General features: G+C 43.7%; 2 protein-coding genes across 3 annotated transcripts in view; one reads left to right on the top strand and one right to left on the bottom strand.

Annotated features, from left to right (window-relative positions):
- myo1ea (myosin IEa) overlaps positions 1–9196 on the top strand; it is a 42625-nt gene extending 33429 nt beyond the window's left edge. Inside the window, exons 20-29 of one of the 2 annotated variants that reach the window (XM_079997575.1) lie at positions 672–786; positions 891–1060; positions 1168–1313; positions 3647–3793; positions 4457–4614; positions 4789–4878; positions 5038–5254; positions 6065–6100; positions 7031–7200; positions 7381–9196. In XM_079997575.1, coding sequence (XP_079853701.1) covers positions 672–786; positions 891–1060; positions 1168–1313; positions 3647–3793; positions 4457–4614; positions 4789–4878; positions 5038–5254; positions 6065–6100; positions 7031–7200; positions 7381–7457 — 1326 coding nt within the window. In that variant the 3' untranslated portion in view covers positions 7458–9196. The remainder of the gene's footprint in view (positions 1–671; positions 787–890; positions 1061–1167; positions 1314–3646; positions 3794–4456; positions 4615–4788; positions 4879–5037; positions 5255–6064; positions 6101–7030; positions 7201–7380) is intronic. The other variant, XM_079997576.1, reaches the window with a different exon arrangement.
- A 2712-nt stretch (positions 9197–11908) lies between these two features.
- rnf111 (ring finger protein 111) overlaps positions 11909–19573 on the bottom strand; it is a 33462-nt gene continuing 25797 nt past the window's right edge. The window contains exons 8-15 of the mRNA XM_079997843.1: positions 19117–19498; positions 18902–19027; positions 18422–18539; positions 15291–15371; positions 15050–15145; positions 14664–14750; positions 14045–14148; positions 11909–13603 (exon numbers count right to left, since the gene is read on the bottom strand). Coding sequence (XP_079853969.1) covers positions 13486–13603; positions 14045–14148; positions 14664–14750; positions 15050–15145; positions 15291–15371; positions 18422–18539; positions 18902–19027; positions 19117–19498 — 1112 coding nt within the window. The 3' untranslated portion in view covers positions 11909–13485. The remainder of the gene's footprint in view (positions 13604–14044; positions 14149–14663; positions 14751–15049; positions 15146–15290; positions 15372–18421; positions 18540–18901; positions 19028–19116; positions 19499–19573) is intronic.

The following is a 19573-nucleotide window of genomic DNA, read 5'->3' as shown; positions in this document are numbered from 1 at the left end:
GTTTGCGCTGTGTTGATGCTACTTTACGACATGTGTTGAATGAGCTGCCATATGTTGCCGCTATGCGTCTGCTCGTCCGCCATCTTGGAGCGGTCAAGATCCGCGAGTAAACAAATACAATGTGTATTGAGGATTGTGGACTTCTCTACAAAATAACTTCCTTAATTCTGAGCTGATTTTCATGACATGTAGGTTGTTAAAAATGTGAGAAATTGAACATGATAGTGGTTTCTTATTGGAATTGAATTCAGTTACTGGGTGTAGATCTAATCACATTTTTACATTTTATTTAAACAATCGACATCTTAAATGTTGTTGTCATTTAAGTGTACGGGCAAAAGTTCCTTACGTTCAGCGTTTTACAGAATAAATGGAAAGCAAAGTTATGTCTCCCTTTTTTATTTATTTTCATTTATATTTTTTTGCTCATCCAAAAAATGATCCGATCCGCGACTCAAAAACGGAACATATCCGTGACTCAAAATACGATCCGAACCAGGACTTTTGTGATCCGTTGCACCACCATCACTTGCACAATAAACAGGGTTCAGATGTGTACATTGTATGTGCAGTCGTCCTTGTTGTTGTTGTCCTCGTTGTTGCACCGGGTGTGTCTCTGTACGGCTGAACACCGAGGTATGCCTGAAATGCTGCGCTGTGCGTCTCCACAGCTCTTTCTATTGGAAGAGACACGGGAACGCAAGTTTGACGGCTACGCCAGGGCGATCCAGAAGGCCTGGAGGAAATATGTGGCCCGCAAGAAGTACGTCCAGATGAGGGAAGAAGGTAAAGTGGATTCGATTTCATAGCTTCTCGCCTCTGGGGCTTTGTTTTACTGTACGTTCCCACGCTGGCTTTGTACGTATAACTGGGTGTACGGGTCTCCCCAGCCTCTGACCTGCTGTTGAACCGGAAGGAGCGACGGAGGCACAGCCTCAACAGGAACTTCGTGGGGGACTATCTGGGCATGGACGACAGGCCAGAGCTCAGACAGTTCCTGGCCAAGAGGGAGAAGATCGACTTCGCCGACAAGGTCACAAAATATGACCGCCGTTTCAAGGTAGGAGGGATTTAGATACCAACCTATTTAGTTCCTAATTTAAAAAATGATTTCATGATTGTTTTGTGTCGAAATGCAAAACTGAAGTGTTTTTCTGCTGCGTCTAGGGTATTAAGAGGGACATGATCCTGACTCCAAAGTGCGTGTACCTGATTGGAAGAGAGAAGGTGAAGCAGGGTCCAGAGAAAGGGCAGGTGACGGAGGTGCTAAAGCGAAGGATCGAGGTGGAGAAGATCCTGGCCGTGTCTCTGAGGTGAGCGCAAACCCTTTCCTCTCAGGGTTTACACGGGGCCTTGCAAATGTGCCTTTAACGGATCCTTTTGAATGAGTGGTAAAACCTGGTTTCGGTTGTGTGAAATGTCAAAAGAACATGTCATCTATAAAGCTGGAGCAGAATAGTGTTGCAGTGTTTATGTCAGAGCAGTTTAAAGTTTAGTTTTATCCTGGAACAGGACGCTGACATACCTCCATACCACTTGGCAACAATGTAAAAGGTTGAAAATGTGATTACGTTAATTATCTCTCCATGGGTGATTTAAAATTGTTTGGTTATATATATAATTTAATATAATATATATAATATATTGGTCAATATAAAATTACATATGAAAGAATGCCAAAGATAGGATTTTATGAAGACGACCGCTTCTAGCACCACCTAGAGGTCGTCTGTTTCACCAAACCTGAAGCCACAATAAGTTCACAATACGGTGGCAAAAGTCTTCCCACTTTGGACGCTCTCGTTGTTTTCACTTGACGTGACCACGTCGACGTGGCGGAAAAACAGCCGCTCAACTTCCGGGCGTGCGGAGGACCATTTTAAATGTGTGCCTTCTCCAATAAAATTCCAGACTTTGACACCGTGGGGTTTTTTTTATCCACATCGGTCAAAATGCTAGAAAAGTTGATTTTGAGTGTGAACCCTGGTGAAAGCTGCACGGCTCCATCGGCCCCAGGTGACGGTTACCGGAAGCGCCCTCCCCTGTCGTTGTCTTGCAACGGCAAGCTGCCGAGCCGTGAACCCCTCGGCTCTGACCTCTGACCCCCACCCCCCCACCGGGTCCTTCTCAACCCCCCTTTTCACCTCACACCCGACCTTGCGAAGCTCCGAAGGCTTTTGCCTCCATCGTGTGAGAGAGGCTGTAGCGCGACGTGGAAGCATCCTTCCTTTCAACTAATTTCCGAGCAACGGCAGTCATCAAAGCAGTTCATCCTGTTCATAACCCCTCCTAATGCTCTTATTATCCAGCCCTCGAGAAAAAAAACAAAACAGTTGCACACTGATGAAACGCTGCGGTTCATAATAACTTTCCCAAATGTTACCATATACTTCAAGGGGATTTATGAACGTCAATGAAACGCAACCCGCTCCTCCCTCGCAGCAGGGAGGCAGAGTCTCCCGGGTTTCAAACCCGTTTCACTTTTCTCGGTTAAATGATCTATTTTTCTCCGGTTTCGAATCTTCCTTTAATTTTACGTCAACGCTCGACTGCATCTAGACATGTACAACACATGTTTGCGCCTTGGCTTTTGAAGCGAGTGTCTGGTTTTGCGGGATTCACTGTAATTGGGATATGTGCTGATACGGAAAAACAATAACCCTCCGCACTCTTTAACACTTCACTCGTTGAGCCGTTCCCGAATACGAAACAAAACAAGATGCCGTACAAGAAGCGTCGCGCACGCTGCAGTCACATCGCTGCGCAGGGGCCCCGCGTGTAAGACTATAGACGAAACGAGAGCTGCTTCAAATCAGCAGTCTGGAGTTTCAATCACACAAATCCCCATGTTCCTCTAAAAGTCACATGAGAGTATTAAAAACATGTGCTACATACCAAGGCCCTTATACCTACATTTATTCCTTTGTAAATTCAGTATTTGTTCTGGATATCCATTGCACAATTGGGTTAAACTCATAGCACAGAGAGGGTCTCAACCATCTCAGTATCAGTGTCCGGTATTTGATTTTACATACGTACGGATGGATGTTTATATTCATTACCTACCCAATAAACATGCCTGAGTTTGCCGGGCTTTTTCGGTTGCACTATAAGGCCCTCTTTTGTAAAGAGGTCCGATTGTGGAACATTTGGTTCGGGTCATGTGGATTTTTAGAGTCAATGAAAGGGTGGGGTGCGGGGTGGGGGGGGGGGGTGGGGGGCGGTAATATGAACCAGGTGGCCCAGAAAGTGAAAGCAGGGGCTGTAAAAAGCTCATCAGAGATCTCCACTTCATCGGGAGGAACAAAGTGTGTGTGTGTGTGTGTGTGTGTGTGTGTGTGTGTGTGTGTGTGTGTGTGTGTGTGTGTGTGTGTGTGTGTGTGTGTGTGTGTGTGTGTGTGTGTGTGTGTGTGTGTGTGTGTGTGTGTTACAAACACTGTCCTCTCATGATAACAGAGCGCTGCATGGCTTGTACCGAAATGTCAAAGCACTTTCAGACGTGCCCTTTGAGTTTTCCAACACACTACAATAAGGAATGTGCCATATCCCCACCCCCCGCGGTTGAGTCTATTCAGTCTGTGAACGTGTACGTCTCCGTGACGAGATTTTTGAGATTGGACGCCGATGGTTTCGTTTCGTCTCTCAGCACGTTGCAGGACGACCTGATGATCCTGCACGAGCAGGAGTACGACAGCCTGCTGGAGTGCATCTTCAAGACGGAGTTCATCAGCCTGCTGGCTCGGAGGTTCGAGGAGAAAACCCAGAGGAAGCTGCCGCTCAAGTTTAGTAATACGTGAGTAATGATGCAGATATATTTACGTACTTCAATTTTTACATTTTACTGTATGTTTTGTCATATTCCTTGTATGTGTAAGATTACTTGGCCAATAAAGCCCAATTCTGATATCAAGCATAAACACATGATATTATGATGTCATGATATATACACATTATGATGTTTTTATCAATAATAAAAAAATAATTAGTTAATTACATAATCAATTACGAAATAGAATTGCTTCAAGCTTTGCAAACTGTTGGTCGATGTCAAATGGTATGTTAAGTGTTCAAGATTCAAGATTCAAGATTTTTATTTGTCACATACATATACATACTTTCATACATATATGCAGTGAAATGTAATATTTGTTATCATTGTGTTGTTTGTGTTGTTATTATTATTATTATTATTATTATTATTTAGCAAATCTATTTGAAATGACAAGGAAGTAGCTCAGCTAACCTCCATACACTGAATGTAATGTAATCATTGGATTAATAAAATTTCTTCAGTTTCTTAAACCAATGAATTTTTTTTCTCAATATATAAATGAGAGACTGAGGTGTAGATTTTGAGTTAACTGGAGGTTTAACAAATGAAAGCAACTTTTTTGAGTGGATCCATGGCCCCGATCCAATGTTTGTTTGTTTTTCTGGTGTCTCTGCCGTGTGTCAGGCTGGAGCTGAAGCTGAAGAAGGAGAACTGGGGCTTCCTGAGCGCCGGCGGATCCCGCCAGGTGATGTTCTCACAGGGCCAGGGTGACGCGGCGCTGCTGAAGCCCTCCAGCAAGACACTGCAGGTCAGCATTGGCCCCGGGCTCCCCAAAAACACCCGTGAGTATCAGGGACCTCCGGAAGCCATGACCATAAAGACACACATGTGATGGCTTTCTGCTTTTATGCATACATTTTTTTTCATGTTTGTTATTTTTATTTTGGTACGTTTTATTTATGAAATGTGTTATTGTGTTATTGTGTATATGCGTTAATACTGTATACCGCTCTCAGGTCCCACCAAGAAGCGCTTCACTCAGAGCCGCTCCAGTGTGTCCAGGACCCACCAGAACATCCCATCACGGGCTGCGCCCGGACCTCCAGGTTCAAATCCAGATTTCACTATTCTCTCATTTACAGGATTTGACAATTTGAATATTTTCGTGACATATTTTTTTCACCAAAACCTTATTTTTCGATCATTGGGACTCCCAATGCGTCGTGGATAAACCTTCAGCTCACGTGAATTCCTTCCTCCCGCAGTCGCTCACCAGAACGGAGGCCTGAAGAACACCAACCACGTCGCCAACCACAGGAACTCGTCGCAGCACTCCAACCACTCCAACCAGCGCGCTCTGTCCTCAGGGAACGGGACGCGGCCCTTCCTGCCCAACAACATGGGCCCGCTGAAGGAGCGCGGAGGCAGCCGGCCGCAGCCCAACCTCGACTGCCTACGGGTCCCGGAGCAGGGGGCCGCAGGGTGAGCAGCACCAGACACACCAGCACCAGGCAGAGGTTTAGTCACTCCAGGGTTATTAATCGGTGTGGGGACGCCATTTTTAAGAGTACATTTGAGGTTTAACTACTCAGGAATTGTGTACTTTTATAATAGCTGTTGTTATATTGAACAGGTGCTGATTTTAGTTGGTGTATCAGGATTGAGCTGGGTCAATGTAAAGTGAATAACATCACTTTTAGTATCTTAGATATTATTCTTTCACCATTAGTGAGTCCAGACACAAAACATAAGGTTGGCACAGTAAGAGTATATTTGTATTTTTTATTGTTTTGTCCAAATAATTTTTTATTCGTTTTTCTTTAAGTTAGGCAGACATTTTTATTATGAAGAAGTATATGACTCCCTATTATCAGTTAAATTAATTGAAAAAAGTGGTGTAATCAGTTTGAAAATATAGTTCTGGTGTCCATTTTTTAACTATATCCAGGCTTAACTTAAGTATTTAAAAGGTGACATTACATACAGCTGTGTAGTTATTAGAGGGCTATTTACATGTGTGCATATGCAAATAGTTTCATATAAACATACTCACAAATAATGTGCTATTCCAAAATAATTCTATTTTGGCAAAAGTGTTTAAACCGTTTGTGTGTGTGTGTGTGTGTGTGTGTGTGTATATAGTATTTCATATAGTTTAGTAAGTGAGGTTCTGTTTGTGATGATGTGGTTTTGCTCCTCACTTTACTTGCACAACAGTATTTACAGGAAGCGCAGACAGCCCGCACATGAAGAGATGCTTTTCTATAATTTGGCTAATTTATTCCTTTGTAGTAATGGAGACAGACGGGCAGCTTCCAATGGAGGAATGTGAGTTTGAGTGTTCTCAGCGTTTGGGGTGGTGGCTCGTTTCTAGTGAAGCTCTCAATGCCGTGACACTGCTGTGGTTTCTCCTCTTGGCTTCTAGTTCTAACAGTTAGAGCTGAAACCACAAGGTCATTGGACTAATTACTTCAGTTACTTTTTTATTGACAAATTACTTTTTTTTTTTTTGACAAGTTACTTTTTTTATTGACAAGTTACTTTTTTATTGACAAGTTACTCTTTTCTTGACAAGTTACTTGGCATTTTCACTTCTGACTCGTGACCCTAATGACTCCATCATTTATACTTTGTTTAACTTTCTGTGTGCTGTATGCTGTACACACACTGTACTCCATTTGTTCTACACTCCTTATTATTCAAAAAATTCACATCCATTTTTTTGTTGTGTTTTGTTTCTGTTTTTTTGGTCGATGATTAAATTGACGAGGAGTTTCGTGACTTGATTGCTTTGCGAATGTCTGACACCGCTGGGATGTAAACGCAGACTTTAATACAAGCACAAGCTCTTTGGATTTGGTTTATCCTCTAATCTGTGTTCGATTTCCTCTATAAGCTCGCTGTGTAAAACTGATGTGATTTTAAAATATTGTAAAAAATGTATAAAAAAAACAAGTTTTGAACACGCTTCATTGGAGCTGCGCGGTGGGATCCGTTGATAGAGTAGAGCACTCACCTTGTAATGGCAACACTAATACTCCTTGGAAGAGAATGAAGGTACATGAGTTTATTCTCTCTGCCGCCATCTGGTGGTCGCTTTTTAAGCCGCCCTCTTCATTTGAAATGGAGCGTCATGTAAACACAGTCTTTCTTAAAGTAAAACGCTATAAACACGCTGCGACCTTTATTGTCAGTCGAGATGTGACTCACCGCTGGTGATAAATGTGACCCTGGCATCCTGTCCTGTGATTCTCTCAGGGCCCACAGACCGTCGGCCAGCCGGCCACCGCCCGGCGGCGGGCGCCCCAAGCCCGCGCCCAAACCCAAACCTCAGGTCCCCCAGTGCAGAGCGCTGTACGCCTACGACGCCCAGGACACGGACGAGCTCAGCTTCAACGCCGACGACGTCATCGAAATTATTAAAGAGGGTGAGAAGCAAGAGTGACGTGAACACCATGAACACCACAGCACCAACACCATCATCCGCCTTGTTGACATTGTATTCACGACGGAGGACATTCTGCCCTACCCCTATTCGTTAAATCCGTCTCATCGTGCAGCGTGACCTCTAATTCCGTCCCTTTTTTTTTTTTTTCCCTTCTGACTAGATGCCTCCGGGTGGTGGACGGGGAGACTTCGGGGAAAGCAGGGTCTGTTCCCCAACAACTACGTCAGCAAGATCTGAGCGCCGCGGGAGGACGACGTGCTTCTCCACCCGGCCCACTCAGAGGGGCGGACGGTCGACCAAAAAGAGAGGGAGAGAGAGAGAGAGATTGAGAGAGAGAGAGAGAGAGAGAGATGGAGAGAACATAGTGAGAGTTCCCATGGGGGGGATCCTCTCGCGACACCCGCTCTCCAGCGCCACCTTGCGGTCGGCGGCGAATGTAACTTTTCCGGGGGGCGGGGGCGGTGCGGGGGTGGCCCCCACTAGAGCAGACTTTGGGGCTTTTGCTTTTTTTTTAAAGGACGAGGAGACTGTTACTACAGGGACCGTGTTGCTCCGGAGTCCCGACGAGAACTGAACAAAACATGAACTATTTATTTGATTTATTTGTATTTATAGCTTTTTACAACCCCCCTCCCCCCTTCCTTCCTCCTCCTCCTCCTCCTCCTCCTCCTCCTCCTCCTCCTCCTCCCCCCCATCCACCTCACTGCCATCTTCACTTCCCTTTGCTGAGGTTTTTGAGCTCAAATGTTTTTTTCTTTTTTTGAGGCGTTGAAATGAAGTATACATAATCTGTGGGACCAGGCTGTGATTTTATAGTTTTTATGTGATTTTTTTTCTTTTTTTTTCTTTTCTTTTCATTTTTTTGCGGAAGCTTCGACGACATCATTCAAAAGCGATGGTCAAGGGTTTAGCAGTCTTGGTGTTTTTAATTCTTCAGTTGCTATATCTATAGACATGGCACAGATGAGGTTTTGACTTTTGAAAACAATAATTACACATTTTATAAACTGAATTGCGAAGAAGTACATAATAAGTGAATGGTTGTGTCTGTTGAACAGATGCAGTTGGACGTGGGAATATTTCTTTTTTTTTCCTTTTTTACCCAAATAATGAATCAGCAGAACGATCCCTTTCATATTTTCCATGTTATATTGTTGTATTGAACACATTCCGTTGTAAACGCCACATATTCTGTATTCTGAGCACCTCGTCTGTGGTTTAATAGCACTTTATTGGGATAGGTACTACCTGCAGACACAAACACTCACATCCGGTAAATCACATTTATGAAGGAGACATTTATGGAAAAAAGATGCCAAAAAAAACAAAACAGCGAGCTTAGTCAATGAAGAGAATCAATTTGTTTACATGAAAAATATTCTACAGGCATTTTAGATCCATGTATGTATATCTGCTGATATGTAGGAATATGTTCATTTTAATTTAATTTTATAGTGTATTTTCACCTTCTGCAGGACTTTTGTGTTGTGTTTTCATTTGACACCTGATGTGGGGGGGAATAGGTAACTTTATCTTTTAGGTGGAGTTACGGATGCACAGCCCGGGGTCGTCACAGACGAGGGTGAACGGATTTTTTCGTTTTGATCAAAGCTCAAATTCATTTCAGGTAAAAAGAAAATGAGGCCTTTGACACTTGTTTTTTTGTTTTCTTGTTATTTCCATGACTAGTGCAGAGAATTTCCTTTTTGCTTTTCGCTTCAGTCTTTGCAGGTCTGTACATCCTTTGCACTGCCTCTGCATTACTTACACATTCCTTTGTCAATCCAAAATTTAAAAAAAGAAAAGAAAAAAAAACAAAAAAAGAAGAGGAAAAACGAATAACCACGTAATGCTTTGGTCATGGAAACTGCAGCGTTATCAACAAGATGGTTTGATCCTGGATGTGTGAACGCATCCTCGTGCAATATGAAAACTACCAGATGATTTAAATAAAGCATGTCATGTTGTGTATTTAACTGATGTGTACGTGTGCCTCTTGTTCATCCTCAAATGTCCCCCCCGCCCCCTCTGCTGGAATTCAAGCTCAATTGGTGGAACAAGTGACCAATCAAAATAAAAGGGCTGTGTTGTATGGAAGTTGAGTGTTACAGGAAGGTTCCTCCATTTCATGATGTTTTATTCAATTTGATGATAACACAGACAGGCTCAAAGGTCAATTCCCAGAGCTCATCTGTCTGGAGCACTTTTTTTTTTTTTTTTTTTTTTTTAACTCTGCCATTTGCCTCGACCTCTTCGGGTTCTGTTTTAAAGGCTTTATTTACTTTATCTTTCTAGGACCATGATCAGCTGTTGGGGAAATGTTTATCAGGCTTTTTTTTGTTTTTCAACAAGAATGTCACTATTAGTGAGTCTACAAACTATAGTAGTAGTGGGTATAGAGGGGACAAATTCTAAGAGTGAAATTTGTAATTTGGGATATTAAAAGGTGAATAATAAGATGGATAAAAATAAGTTCACAGTCCCCAATCTCTCCTCGAGATGCAGCAGATCCTGCAAAGAACAGCAGCCACCATGAGCCCAGGGCACCAAATTAACCAGCCAACCGCGCTGCCACTGTCGTTCAGCCAGGAGACAGGATTGATAAAAAATTGTTTGTTTTCGGGACAAAGGCAAACGCCTCCAGACCAAACCTTACCTCGTAAGTTCTTCCAAAGCCGGTCATTCTAGACGAGATGTACCGAATATGCGGGTAGGTCACTTCAGATATGCCAGTGTGCTACAAGGGACGACAGGTCAACTCAATTACATTACGCCTACAGTGTATCGTGTGTGTGTGCGCCATATATACAGTATATTACAAACCCCAATTCCAATGAAGTTGGGATGTTGCGTACAACGTAAATAAAAACAGAATACATTGACTTGCAAATCCTTTTCAACCTATATTCAATTGAATACACTACAAAGACAAGATATTTAATGTTCAAACTGATCAACTTCAGTTTTTTTTGCAAATATTTGCTAATTTTGAAATTTGATGCCCACAACACGTTTCAAAAAAGCTGGGAAAGTGTTGGAAAGTTGAGGAATGCTCAAAAAACACCTGTTTGGAACGTCCCACAGGTGAACATGTTAATTGGAAACAGGTGAGTGTCATGACTGGGGTATAAAAGGAGCATCCCCCGAAAGGCTCAGTCGTTTCTCAACATACAATTGCAAGAAATTTAGGGATTTCATCATCGAGAGTCCATAATATCATCAAAAGATTCCGAGAATTAGGAGAAATCTCTGCACGTAAGCGGCAAGGCCGAAAGCCAACATTGAATGCCCGTGACCTTCGATCCTTCAGGCGGCACTGCATTAAAATCCGACATCATTCTGTAAAGGATATTACCACGTGGGCTCAGGAACACTTCAGATAACCATTGTCAGTTGACACAGTTCGTCGCTACATCTACAAGTGCAAGTTAAAACTCTACCATGCAAAGCGAGAGCCATCCAGAAACGCCGTCAGCTTCTCTGGGCCCGAGCTCATCTGAGATGGACTGACGCGAAGTGGGAAAAGTGTGCTGTGGTCTGACGAGTCCACATTTCAAATTGTTTTTGGAAATCATGGACGTCGTGTCCTCCGGGCCAAAGAGGAAAAGGACCATCCAGGTTGTTACCAGCGCAAAGTTCAAAAGCCAGCATTTGTGATGGCATGGGTAGCTTGCACATCCGTGAAGGCACCATTAACGCTGAAAGGTACATACAGGTGTTGGAGCAACATATGCTGCCTTCCAAGCGACGTCTTTTTCAGGGACGTCCCTGCTCGTTTCAGCAAGACAACACCAAGCCACATTCTGCATGTGTTACAAGAGCGTGGCTTCGTCGTAAGAGTACGTGTCCTAGACTGGCCTGCCTGCAGCCCAGACCTGTCTCCCGTTGAAAATGTGTGGCGCATTATGAAGCGCAAAATACGACAACGGAGACCCCGGACTGTTGAGCAACTCAAGTCGTACATTACGCAAGAATGGGATAGAACTCCACCTACGAAGCTTCAACAATCGGTGTCCTCAGTTCCCAAACGCTTATTGAGTGCCCGTCCCAGCTTTTTTGGAACGCGTTGCAGGCATCAAATTCTAAATAAGTGAATATTTGCAAAAAAACAAAGTTGATCATTTTGAACATTAAATATCTTGTCTTTGTAGTGTATTCAATTGAATATAGGTTGAAAGGGATTTGCAAATCATTGTATTCAGTTTTTATTTACATTTGACACCGGCCAAACTTCATTGGAATGGGGTTTAATGGGAATTTTATACAGTGGGAACTTTTTCATAACTCAAAAGTCTTTGAGTTTAAGTATTTCATGTAAAAATTCCAAAACCAAAACACATTCAAGTAGACTAGAATGCAGAAAAAAAGAAATGTTGAGAATACCAGGTGAGTACCCAACTTTGGGTCTGAGACTGCACAGCTTCTTGTTGACCGTGCTCTGCAATCCTCAAGATAAATCTTACAAATTCTGGCATGATCATCATTCTGATGGCATGTTCTTACCATTCACTGCACTATGCTTAACTGCATAATTACATTTAATGAGGGCAGAGGTTTTTAAACAGTTAGCGCATATGTTGATAAAATATGGTCATGCATATTAATGCCAACGACAAGAATATTTTATTCAACGCTAGACACCCAAATTGAACTGAAGGCTTTTCAAAAAACCACGCCAAGGACCAGAGTCAAGTTATCCAAGTTTATTAATATTATTTTTTTAAACTAATATAAACCCCACAGAATATGATCCTGGTGCCATTAGGTCATCGAATGCACGAATACCTGCTGCAAAGTACTGCATTCCAACACTCCATTCAAAACGTTAGTTCTCTTTATTAATATTCATCCAGAGTGGAAATACATGGCCTCAGCGCACTGTCATATTCACTTCTGCACTCCTATGTTTTTCTCTCTTGTGCAAGTATATGCAAGTGAGTTAGTCAAGAATTATATTAGTGTTATCTTTTCCCCCCAGCAGCGAAAAACAGAGCGTGCTGCAGAACTACGAACAGAGACAAAAAGAGAGGGCATGGATATAATGCTGATCTGGACTGAAAGGATGAACAGCAAATCATCTGCTATTGTGCTGTGTCCCCCCCCCCCCTAAACAAACAGATAAACAAACAAACAAACAGGAATTGAATTAAAAAGCAAGATTAAAGCCAACGCCACTCTCACTCCCAAAGTGGTAAGGTTATCCCAGGTTCATACTCGGTTAGCAGGGAATCCATCCTCCAAACTCGGACCCCCGGATAAAAAAAAAAACAAAAAAAAAAAACAAAAAAAAAACCCAGAGTCAAATCCACCACATACTTTCACAATCATTCCATTTGAAAAAGAACAGTCAGGAGACGAGGTGTGACATTCATTTTTCTTTTTCTCTAAAATACATTAGATGTCTTAGTTCACGGTGTTTGTCTAAATGGCGGCGGTGCGGGAGGGGCATGTGCATATTCTGAGAGTGAAGTGAACATCTTCTACTGTAAAAATACTGGGTGTGCACTAAAACAGCAGCTGATCTTTTAAACATGATATTTCCCTAATTAGGAATGTTCTTTATTTACTTTATAGAAGGGGGGAAAAGAGGTGGGGGAGGGGGGAAACATACAAAAAAAAAAAAAAAAAAAAAAACATCTTTCACAAACAATCCAACATCTTCTAGAAACAAACGAATCAATACGGTGATTGGTAAAAATGAATCCTGCAACGTTTTAAAACTGGAGGCTGACATTCTATCCCAGTAAAGCAAGGCATTAGGTTGAGAGAAATGCTTCTTTACCAGAGCAGCCATCCTCACCTGCGAGTCGCCGGGCTGCGCCGAGCCCGCGTTATGTGCAAAGAAACGCGTCGCGAGGGGACACGCATGAAACGAAAAAACAAAAACAAAACCATGACACTTGAGGAAACAATCAAAAGCTACATAAAAGCTTTATAAATACAATAAAATCTTTAAATCCTTAATGAAGAATTCTAGCTTTGTAAATATGTGACAGCTGGCACTCTAGGCTCAATGGTTTTTTCCATTTTTTTTTTTTCCTCTTATATTTATTTATTTTTCTGAATCAGATGTTTTTTGTTTTTTTTTTGTTTTCTTTTTTTTTGTTTTCTTCTTGTCAGAGCTGCGCAGGTTTTCATGCCATCTTTGGTTGACTGCAGTATTGAAGAGAAAAGGTCAAAACGAATAACAAAACAAGAAGAAAAGAGAGTTTCAACAAAATGGTTTAAAAAAAAAAAAGAAAAGAAAAAGAAAAGAAAAAGAGCATCAACTCTCGGCAGACAGCTGTGCCTCAATGTCCACTCTGCAGATGGGACACTTCTTATTGGTGAGGAGCCACTGGTCCACACACAGCTGGTGGAAGAGGTGCATGCACGGCAGGCGTCTGGGAGGGAAAACACAGGAAGATACATCAATATATTACTGAGAACCATCCTTTACCGAATGATCTGAAAAGCGCCAATCTTATTAGAAGCAGAAAAATCAACACCCTTCACTCTCAATGAAATTTAAACGTATTTTGTGAGGTTAAATTCCCACATTCCATGACGCCGCTCGTAAATTGTTTGGGGCCAAGCGTGTTCATCTTTAATCCAAAAGTGACAAAATTCAAGATGAAATGTCAGCACAACGCTGCTCCTCCCTTTTGCACCAGCAGGGGGCAGACAGAAACCCAAACGGTCTTTTTTGAGGCACTGGGGCAGGTTCCCCATCGCCCATCCCCTGCACTTTGCTCCAGAGCCGATAAATAATAGATAACAGTAAAGAGCGGAGCGGCTCTGCTCTCGGCCAGCGCGTAACCCGGTGCCGCAGACCCCTCGTCTACCTGACGTCCTCCCCTTCCTCCAGTATGGACAGGCAGATGGTGCATTTCTCCTCCGTGTCTTCATCCGCTCCCTCGTCTTCGTCCTGCTTACCGTGCAGCTTTCTCTGTTTATGAGAAAACGACAACAAAAAAAAAAACAACAACACACTTTAATTTCGGTGAAGATGAATCTGCCTCTGAAGATTAATTATGTGTGTGGCGTGTGTGTGGGTGCGTGCATGTGTGTGTATGGGTGTGTGTGTGTGTGTGTGGGGGGGGGAGGTTAATAATAGCAATTATGATCAAGTGTAAATACTATGAAACGGCTTCTCTACAACAGAGTAGTAACATTTACCGTGTACACAGTGTTGGGATGAAAGTACAGTATGTGTTACAGGAGAACTACTACAAAAAGCTTGTACATTCTATCACAAACAAGCACGTTATTACTCATGTTATGGACGGACAGAATGGCCACCGTGTCCTGGCGACAGAACAACTTTCTAAGCTGTCTGCTCTCCTGGGTAACAGTACATGTTGCTCTAAAGCCGAATTCCCTGGCGCCAAGACTAGCACTAACATCTACTGTACACGTGAGCAGAGACAAGTTTCCAAATTGATTTGTTTACTTATTTCTCACCGATTCTGGGGTTGCGTGCATATTTTTTCCAATAGATGCCCATGCTTCAGGGGTTAACTGTTCGTCAATGTCTTTCTCCAACACCTTCTGTATTGGGCGGCAGGGTGTTAGGTTGCTTACTTGAAAACATCTGGACAGCTCTACGGTACTCGTTCCCTAACAAGGTCTTCAAATCTTAAAACGTTTGATAAAAAAGGACACTTGGCTGTTTGCTAAATACTGGAAGAAACACATCAGGCTCGAGAGGAATCGTAGACTGGCCAAGAATAAATTACAGACATGCATCAAAATCATTTCCCTTCAAAACATCAGGTCATACAGGCTTTCTATTAACTGTTAGCCACACACACGTACACACACACACAAATACACAGATGCTTCCTCACCTTTTTATACTTGTGTGGGTAAGTGCACCTCTCTATGGTTCCCTGAGAGGCCCCTCGGTTCACAGTCCCCAATCTCTCCTCGAGATGCAGCAGATCCTGCAAAGAACAGCAGCCACCATGAGCCCAGGGCACCAAATTAACCAGCCAACCGCGCTGCCACTGTCGTTCAGCCAGGAGACAGGATTGATAAAAAATTGTTGGTTTTCGGGACAAAGGCAAACGCCTCCAGACCAAACCTTACCTCGTAAGTTCTTCCAAAGCCGGTCATTCTAGACGAGATGTACCGAATATGCGGGTAGGTCACTTCAGATATGCCAGTGTGCTACAAGGGACGACAGGTCAACTCAATTACATTATGCCTACAGTCTGTGTGTGTGTGTGTGTGTGTGTGTGTGTGTGTGTGTGTGTGTGTGTGTGTGTGTGTGTGTGTGTGTGTGTGTGTGTGTGTAAAACCCCCACAACATTAAAACCACCTGCCTAATATTGTCTAGGTCCCCCTTGTGTCGCTACAACAGCTCTGACTCTCGAGGCATGGACTTCACGAGACCTCTGAAGGTGTCCTGTGAGACTTAAGCAGCAGATCCAGTCTGGTTGCAAGGTGCAGCCCACATGGATGGGGCTTGTCGTTCCAGCGCATCCCACAGATACTCAGTCGGATTGAGATCTAGGGAATTTGGAGGCCAGGTCAACACCTTGAACTCTTTGTCATGTTCAAACCCTTCCTGAACAAGTTTTGCAGTGTGGCAGGGCACATTATCCGGCTGGAAGAGGCCACTCCCATCAGGGAATAGAGTTGCCATGAAGGGATGTACTTGGTCTGCAACAATGTTGAGGAAGGTGCTATGTATCAAAGTAACACATAAATCACACGGCCTCCGCTGCCTTGCCTTCTTCCCACAGTGCATCCTGGTGCCATCTCTTCCCCAGGTAAACGACGCACATGCACCACGCCATCTTCTTAATGTAGAAGAAAACATGATTCATCAGACCAGGCCACCTTCTTCCATTGCTCCATGGTCCGGTTCTGACGCTCCTGCGCCAATTGTAGGCGCTTTTTGGCGGTGGACTGGGGTCAGCACGGGCACTCTGATCGGTCTTTCTATCATAGCATCATTAACTTTTTCAGCAATTTGTGCTACAGCAGCTCTTCTGTGGGATGGGCCCAGACGGGCTAGACTTCGCTCCCCTTACGCATTAATGCGCCTTGGGCGCCATGGCCCTGTCGCCGGTTCATCGGTTGTCCTTCCTTGGACCACTTTTGATAGGTACGACTGCATACTGGGAACACCCCACAAGACCTGCCGTTTTGGTGATGTTCTGACCCAGTTGTCTAGCTCTCACAATTTAGTCCTTATCAAAGTGGTTCAGATCCTTAGGCTTGTCCATTTTTCCTGCTTACAACACATCAACTTCAAGAAGTAACTGTTCATTTGCTGCCTAATATATCCCACCCCTTGACAGGTGCCATTGGAACGAGATGAGCAATGTTATTCACTTCACCTGTCACTGGTTTTAATGTTGTGGCTGATTATATATATATATATATATATATATATATATATATATATATATATATATATATATATATATATATATATATATATATATATATATATATATATATATATATACACACACATACACACACACACACATATACATACACAAACACATACATAGACACACACTGGCCACACACTTTAATAGGTAGACCTTGCTAGTACCAGGTTGGACCTCCTTTTGCCTTCAGAAGTGCCTTAACTCTTCGTGGCATAAATTCAACAAGATGTTGGAAGCATTCCTCAGGGATTTTGGTCCATATTGACATGATAGCATCACGCAGTTGCTGCAGATTTGTCGGCTGCACATCCATGATGCGAATCTCCCGTTCCACCACATCCCAAAGGTGCTCTTTTGGATTGAGATCTGGTGACTGTGGAGGCCACTGGAGTACAGTGAACCCATTGTCATGTTCAAGAAACCAGTTTGAGATGATTTGAGCTTTGTGACATGGTGCATTATCCTACTGGAAGTAGCCATCAGAAGATGGGTACACTGTGGTCAGCAACAATACTCAGGTATGCTGTGGTGTTTAAACCATGCTCAATTGATACTAAGGGGCCCAAAGTGTGCCAAGAAAATATCCCCCACACCAGTACACCACCACCACCAGCCTGAACCGTTGATACAAGGCTGGATGGATCCATGCTTTCATGTTGTTTATGCCAAATTCCGACCCTACCATCTGAATGTCACAGCTGAAATTGAGACTCATCAGACCAGGCAATGTTTTTCCAATCTTCTATTGTACATTTTTGGTGAGCTTGTGTGAATTGTAGCCTCAGTTTCCTGTTCTTAGCTGACAGGAGTGGCACCGGGTGTGGTCTTCTGCTGCTGTAGCCCATCCGCTTCAAGTTCCACTTGTTGTGCGTTCAGAGATGGTATTCTGCATACCTTGGTTGTAACGAGTGGTTATTTGAGTTACTGTTGCCTTTCTATCGTCTCAAACCAGTCTGCCCATTTTCCTCTGACCTCTGACATCAACAGGCATTTTCGTCCACACAACTGCCGCTCACTGGATATATTCTCTCTTTCGGACCATTCTCTGTAAACCCTAGAGATGGTTGTGCGTGAAAATCCCAGTAGGTCAGCAGTTTCTGAAATACTCAAACACGTTCAAAGTCACTTAAATCCCCTTTCTTCCCCATTCTGATGCTCGGTTTGAACTTCAGCAAGTCATCCTCAACATGTCTACATGCCTAAATGCAATGAGTTGCTGCCATGTGATTGGCTGATTAGCTATTTGTGTTAACAAGCAATTGAACAGGTGTACCTAATAAAGTGGCCAATGAGTGTATATATCTATATATAAGCTTTATCTCATATTTAAAATGTAAAGTGACCAACATAATGAATTGTGTTAATTGCTGCAGAAAGTGATCCTAGTTCTCCATTTCTGTCTACCATTGTACTTTACAACAATAATCAATATTAGAAAAGGTTCAGTGGAATGTACGTTTCAAACGATTCTAATTCGTAAACAAAGAAAAATAAAATGCAAACAGTGACCTGGTTCTCCCCAAAGTGCACCTTACCCCAGGGCAGTTGGATAAAGAACTGAGATGCCACAGATGAAGTTGGCAAACATTAACAACTGTGAAACGCATGCGCATCGTCTGTCTGGCGGCTTCCATAAGCACAGAGTGGGCACTTGATGTGCGTGACGAGCAGCCATTAATTGCAAATGCATTATTCATGAGGCTCGCGAAGCCACACTAGAAATAACTGATGTTAAAAATAAGGGCCAATCATCATTAATCTACTGCAGATCATTTCTCATGTATGCTAATGTATGCTCCGTGTTCCTCTCACCATGAAGGGGATGGGGAAGTGGTGCAGTCTGGGCGGTGGGTGGTAGTGGGGCAGGTGGGGGTGCAGGTGCCCTGAAGCATACGGTGCCACGGTAACGCCAGCCTCGATACCGAGCTCCCTGTGTGTGAAACACAAACACACACAGACACACACACATCAGGAATGGGTGTTCTCCCAGGATCTCACGGTTCGATTTTTTTATTTGTTATTATACTTATTATTATTATTTCATTACTGCTCCCAAATTTTCAGTATCATCTGACATGCATTACAAAAATATTTATTTATTTGACATTTGGTGGCATTTAATTAAAGCAGAGAATGGCTACATCATTTATGAGGTATCAATATTACAATTTTCCAAATCAATTCAGACATTGAAACAATATAATTGAATTGGAACCAAGCCCTGTGAAACATTGTCTAATTTCGGAGTTTGAACAGTGAATCTGAAAACATTTAGATTTTTCCGACACTGACCAGGCGGTCCTCTGCTCGGGCTGGCGGGGATGGGACGACATGGTCTGCGGCACGTGGATGTGGTGTCCGTGGCCGTAGTTGGGGTGCATTCTGTGGGGGTGCGGAGGAGGGCGCTCGTGTGCTCGTCTGTAACAAAGACGGGAGTCGTTAACGTGAGGGACGATGTCTTTGAATCCACAGTGTGTCACAGAAACCTCTGCGCCGTGGGCACTCACGTCGGGTGCTGCATCATCCTGCGCCTCTGGACCTCTATCCTCTGCAGCAGCTCGTGCTGGTGCCGCTGGTGCAGCCGCTGCAATGAGGAGCCCAGCGCAGGCATGTGGTGCGGCAGTGCCTGGTGCTCCGCCGGGAGGTGCTGGGCCAGCGGGGCGCTGGCCCCGGAGAGATGGTGCGGGGGCAGTGGCGGGGGCGGGGTGGGGGGAACGGCGTGGCCTGCAGGGTGGGACGGCAGCGGCGCGTGGAAAGGGTGGACAGGGTGCGGGATGACGTAGTCGCCCTGCGGAGGGGGCTGCGGCGGCGGAGGAGGTGGGGGGTTCCCGTGGGAATGGGGACAGGATGAGGGCGGCTGGTGATGCAGGGAGCGCGCCAAGGAGCCGTCTGTGGTTTGAAAAAATAAATAAAAAATAAAACTTGTTACAAGCTTTCTTTGGTGCATCATCGCGCCAAGCCAGA

The sequence above is a fragment of the Zeus faber genome, assembly GCF_960531495.2.
Source record: "Zeus faber genome assembly, chromosome: 3".
Lineage (NCBI taxonomy): Eukaryota > Metazoa > Chordata > Actinopteri > Zeiformes > Zeidae > Zeus > Zeus faber.
The sequence above is the reverse complement of the archived record's forward strand: the minus strand, read 5'-3'. Positions and strand labels throughout refer to the sequence as shown.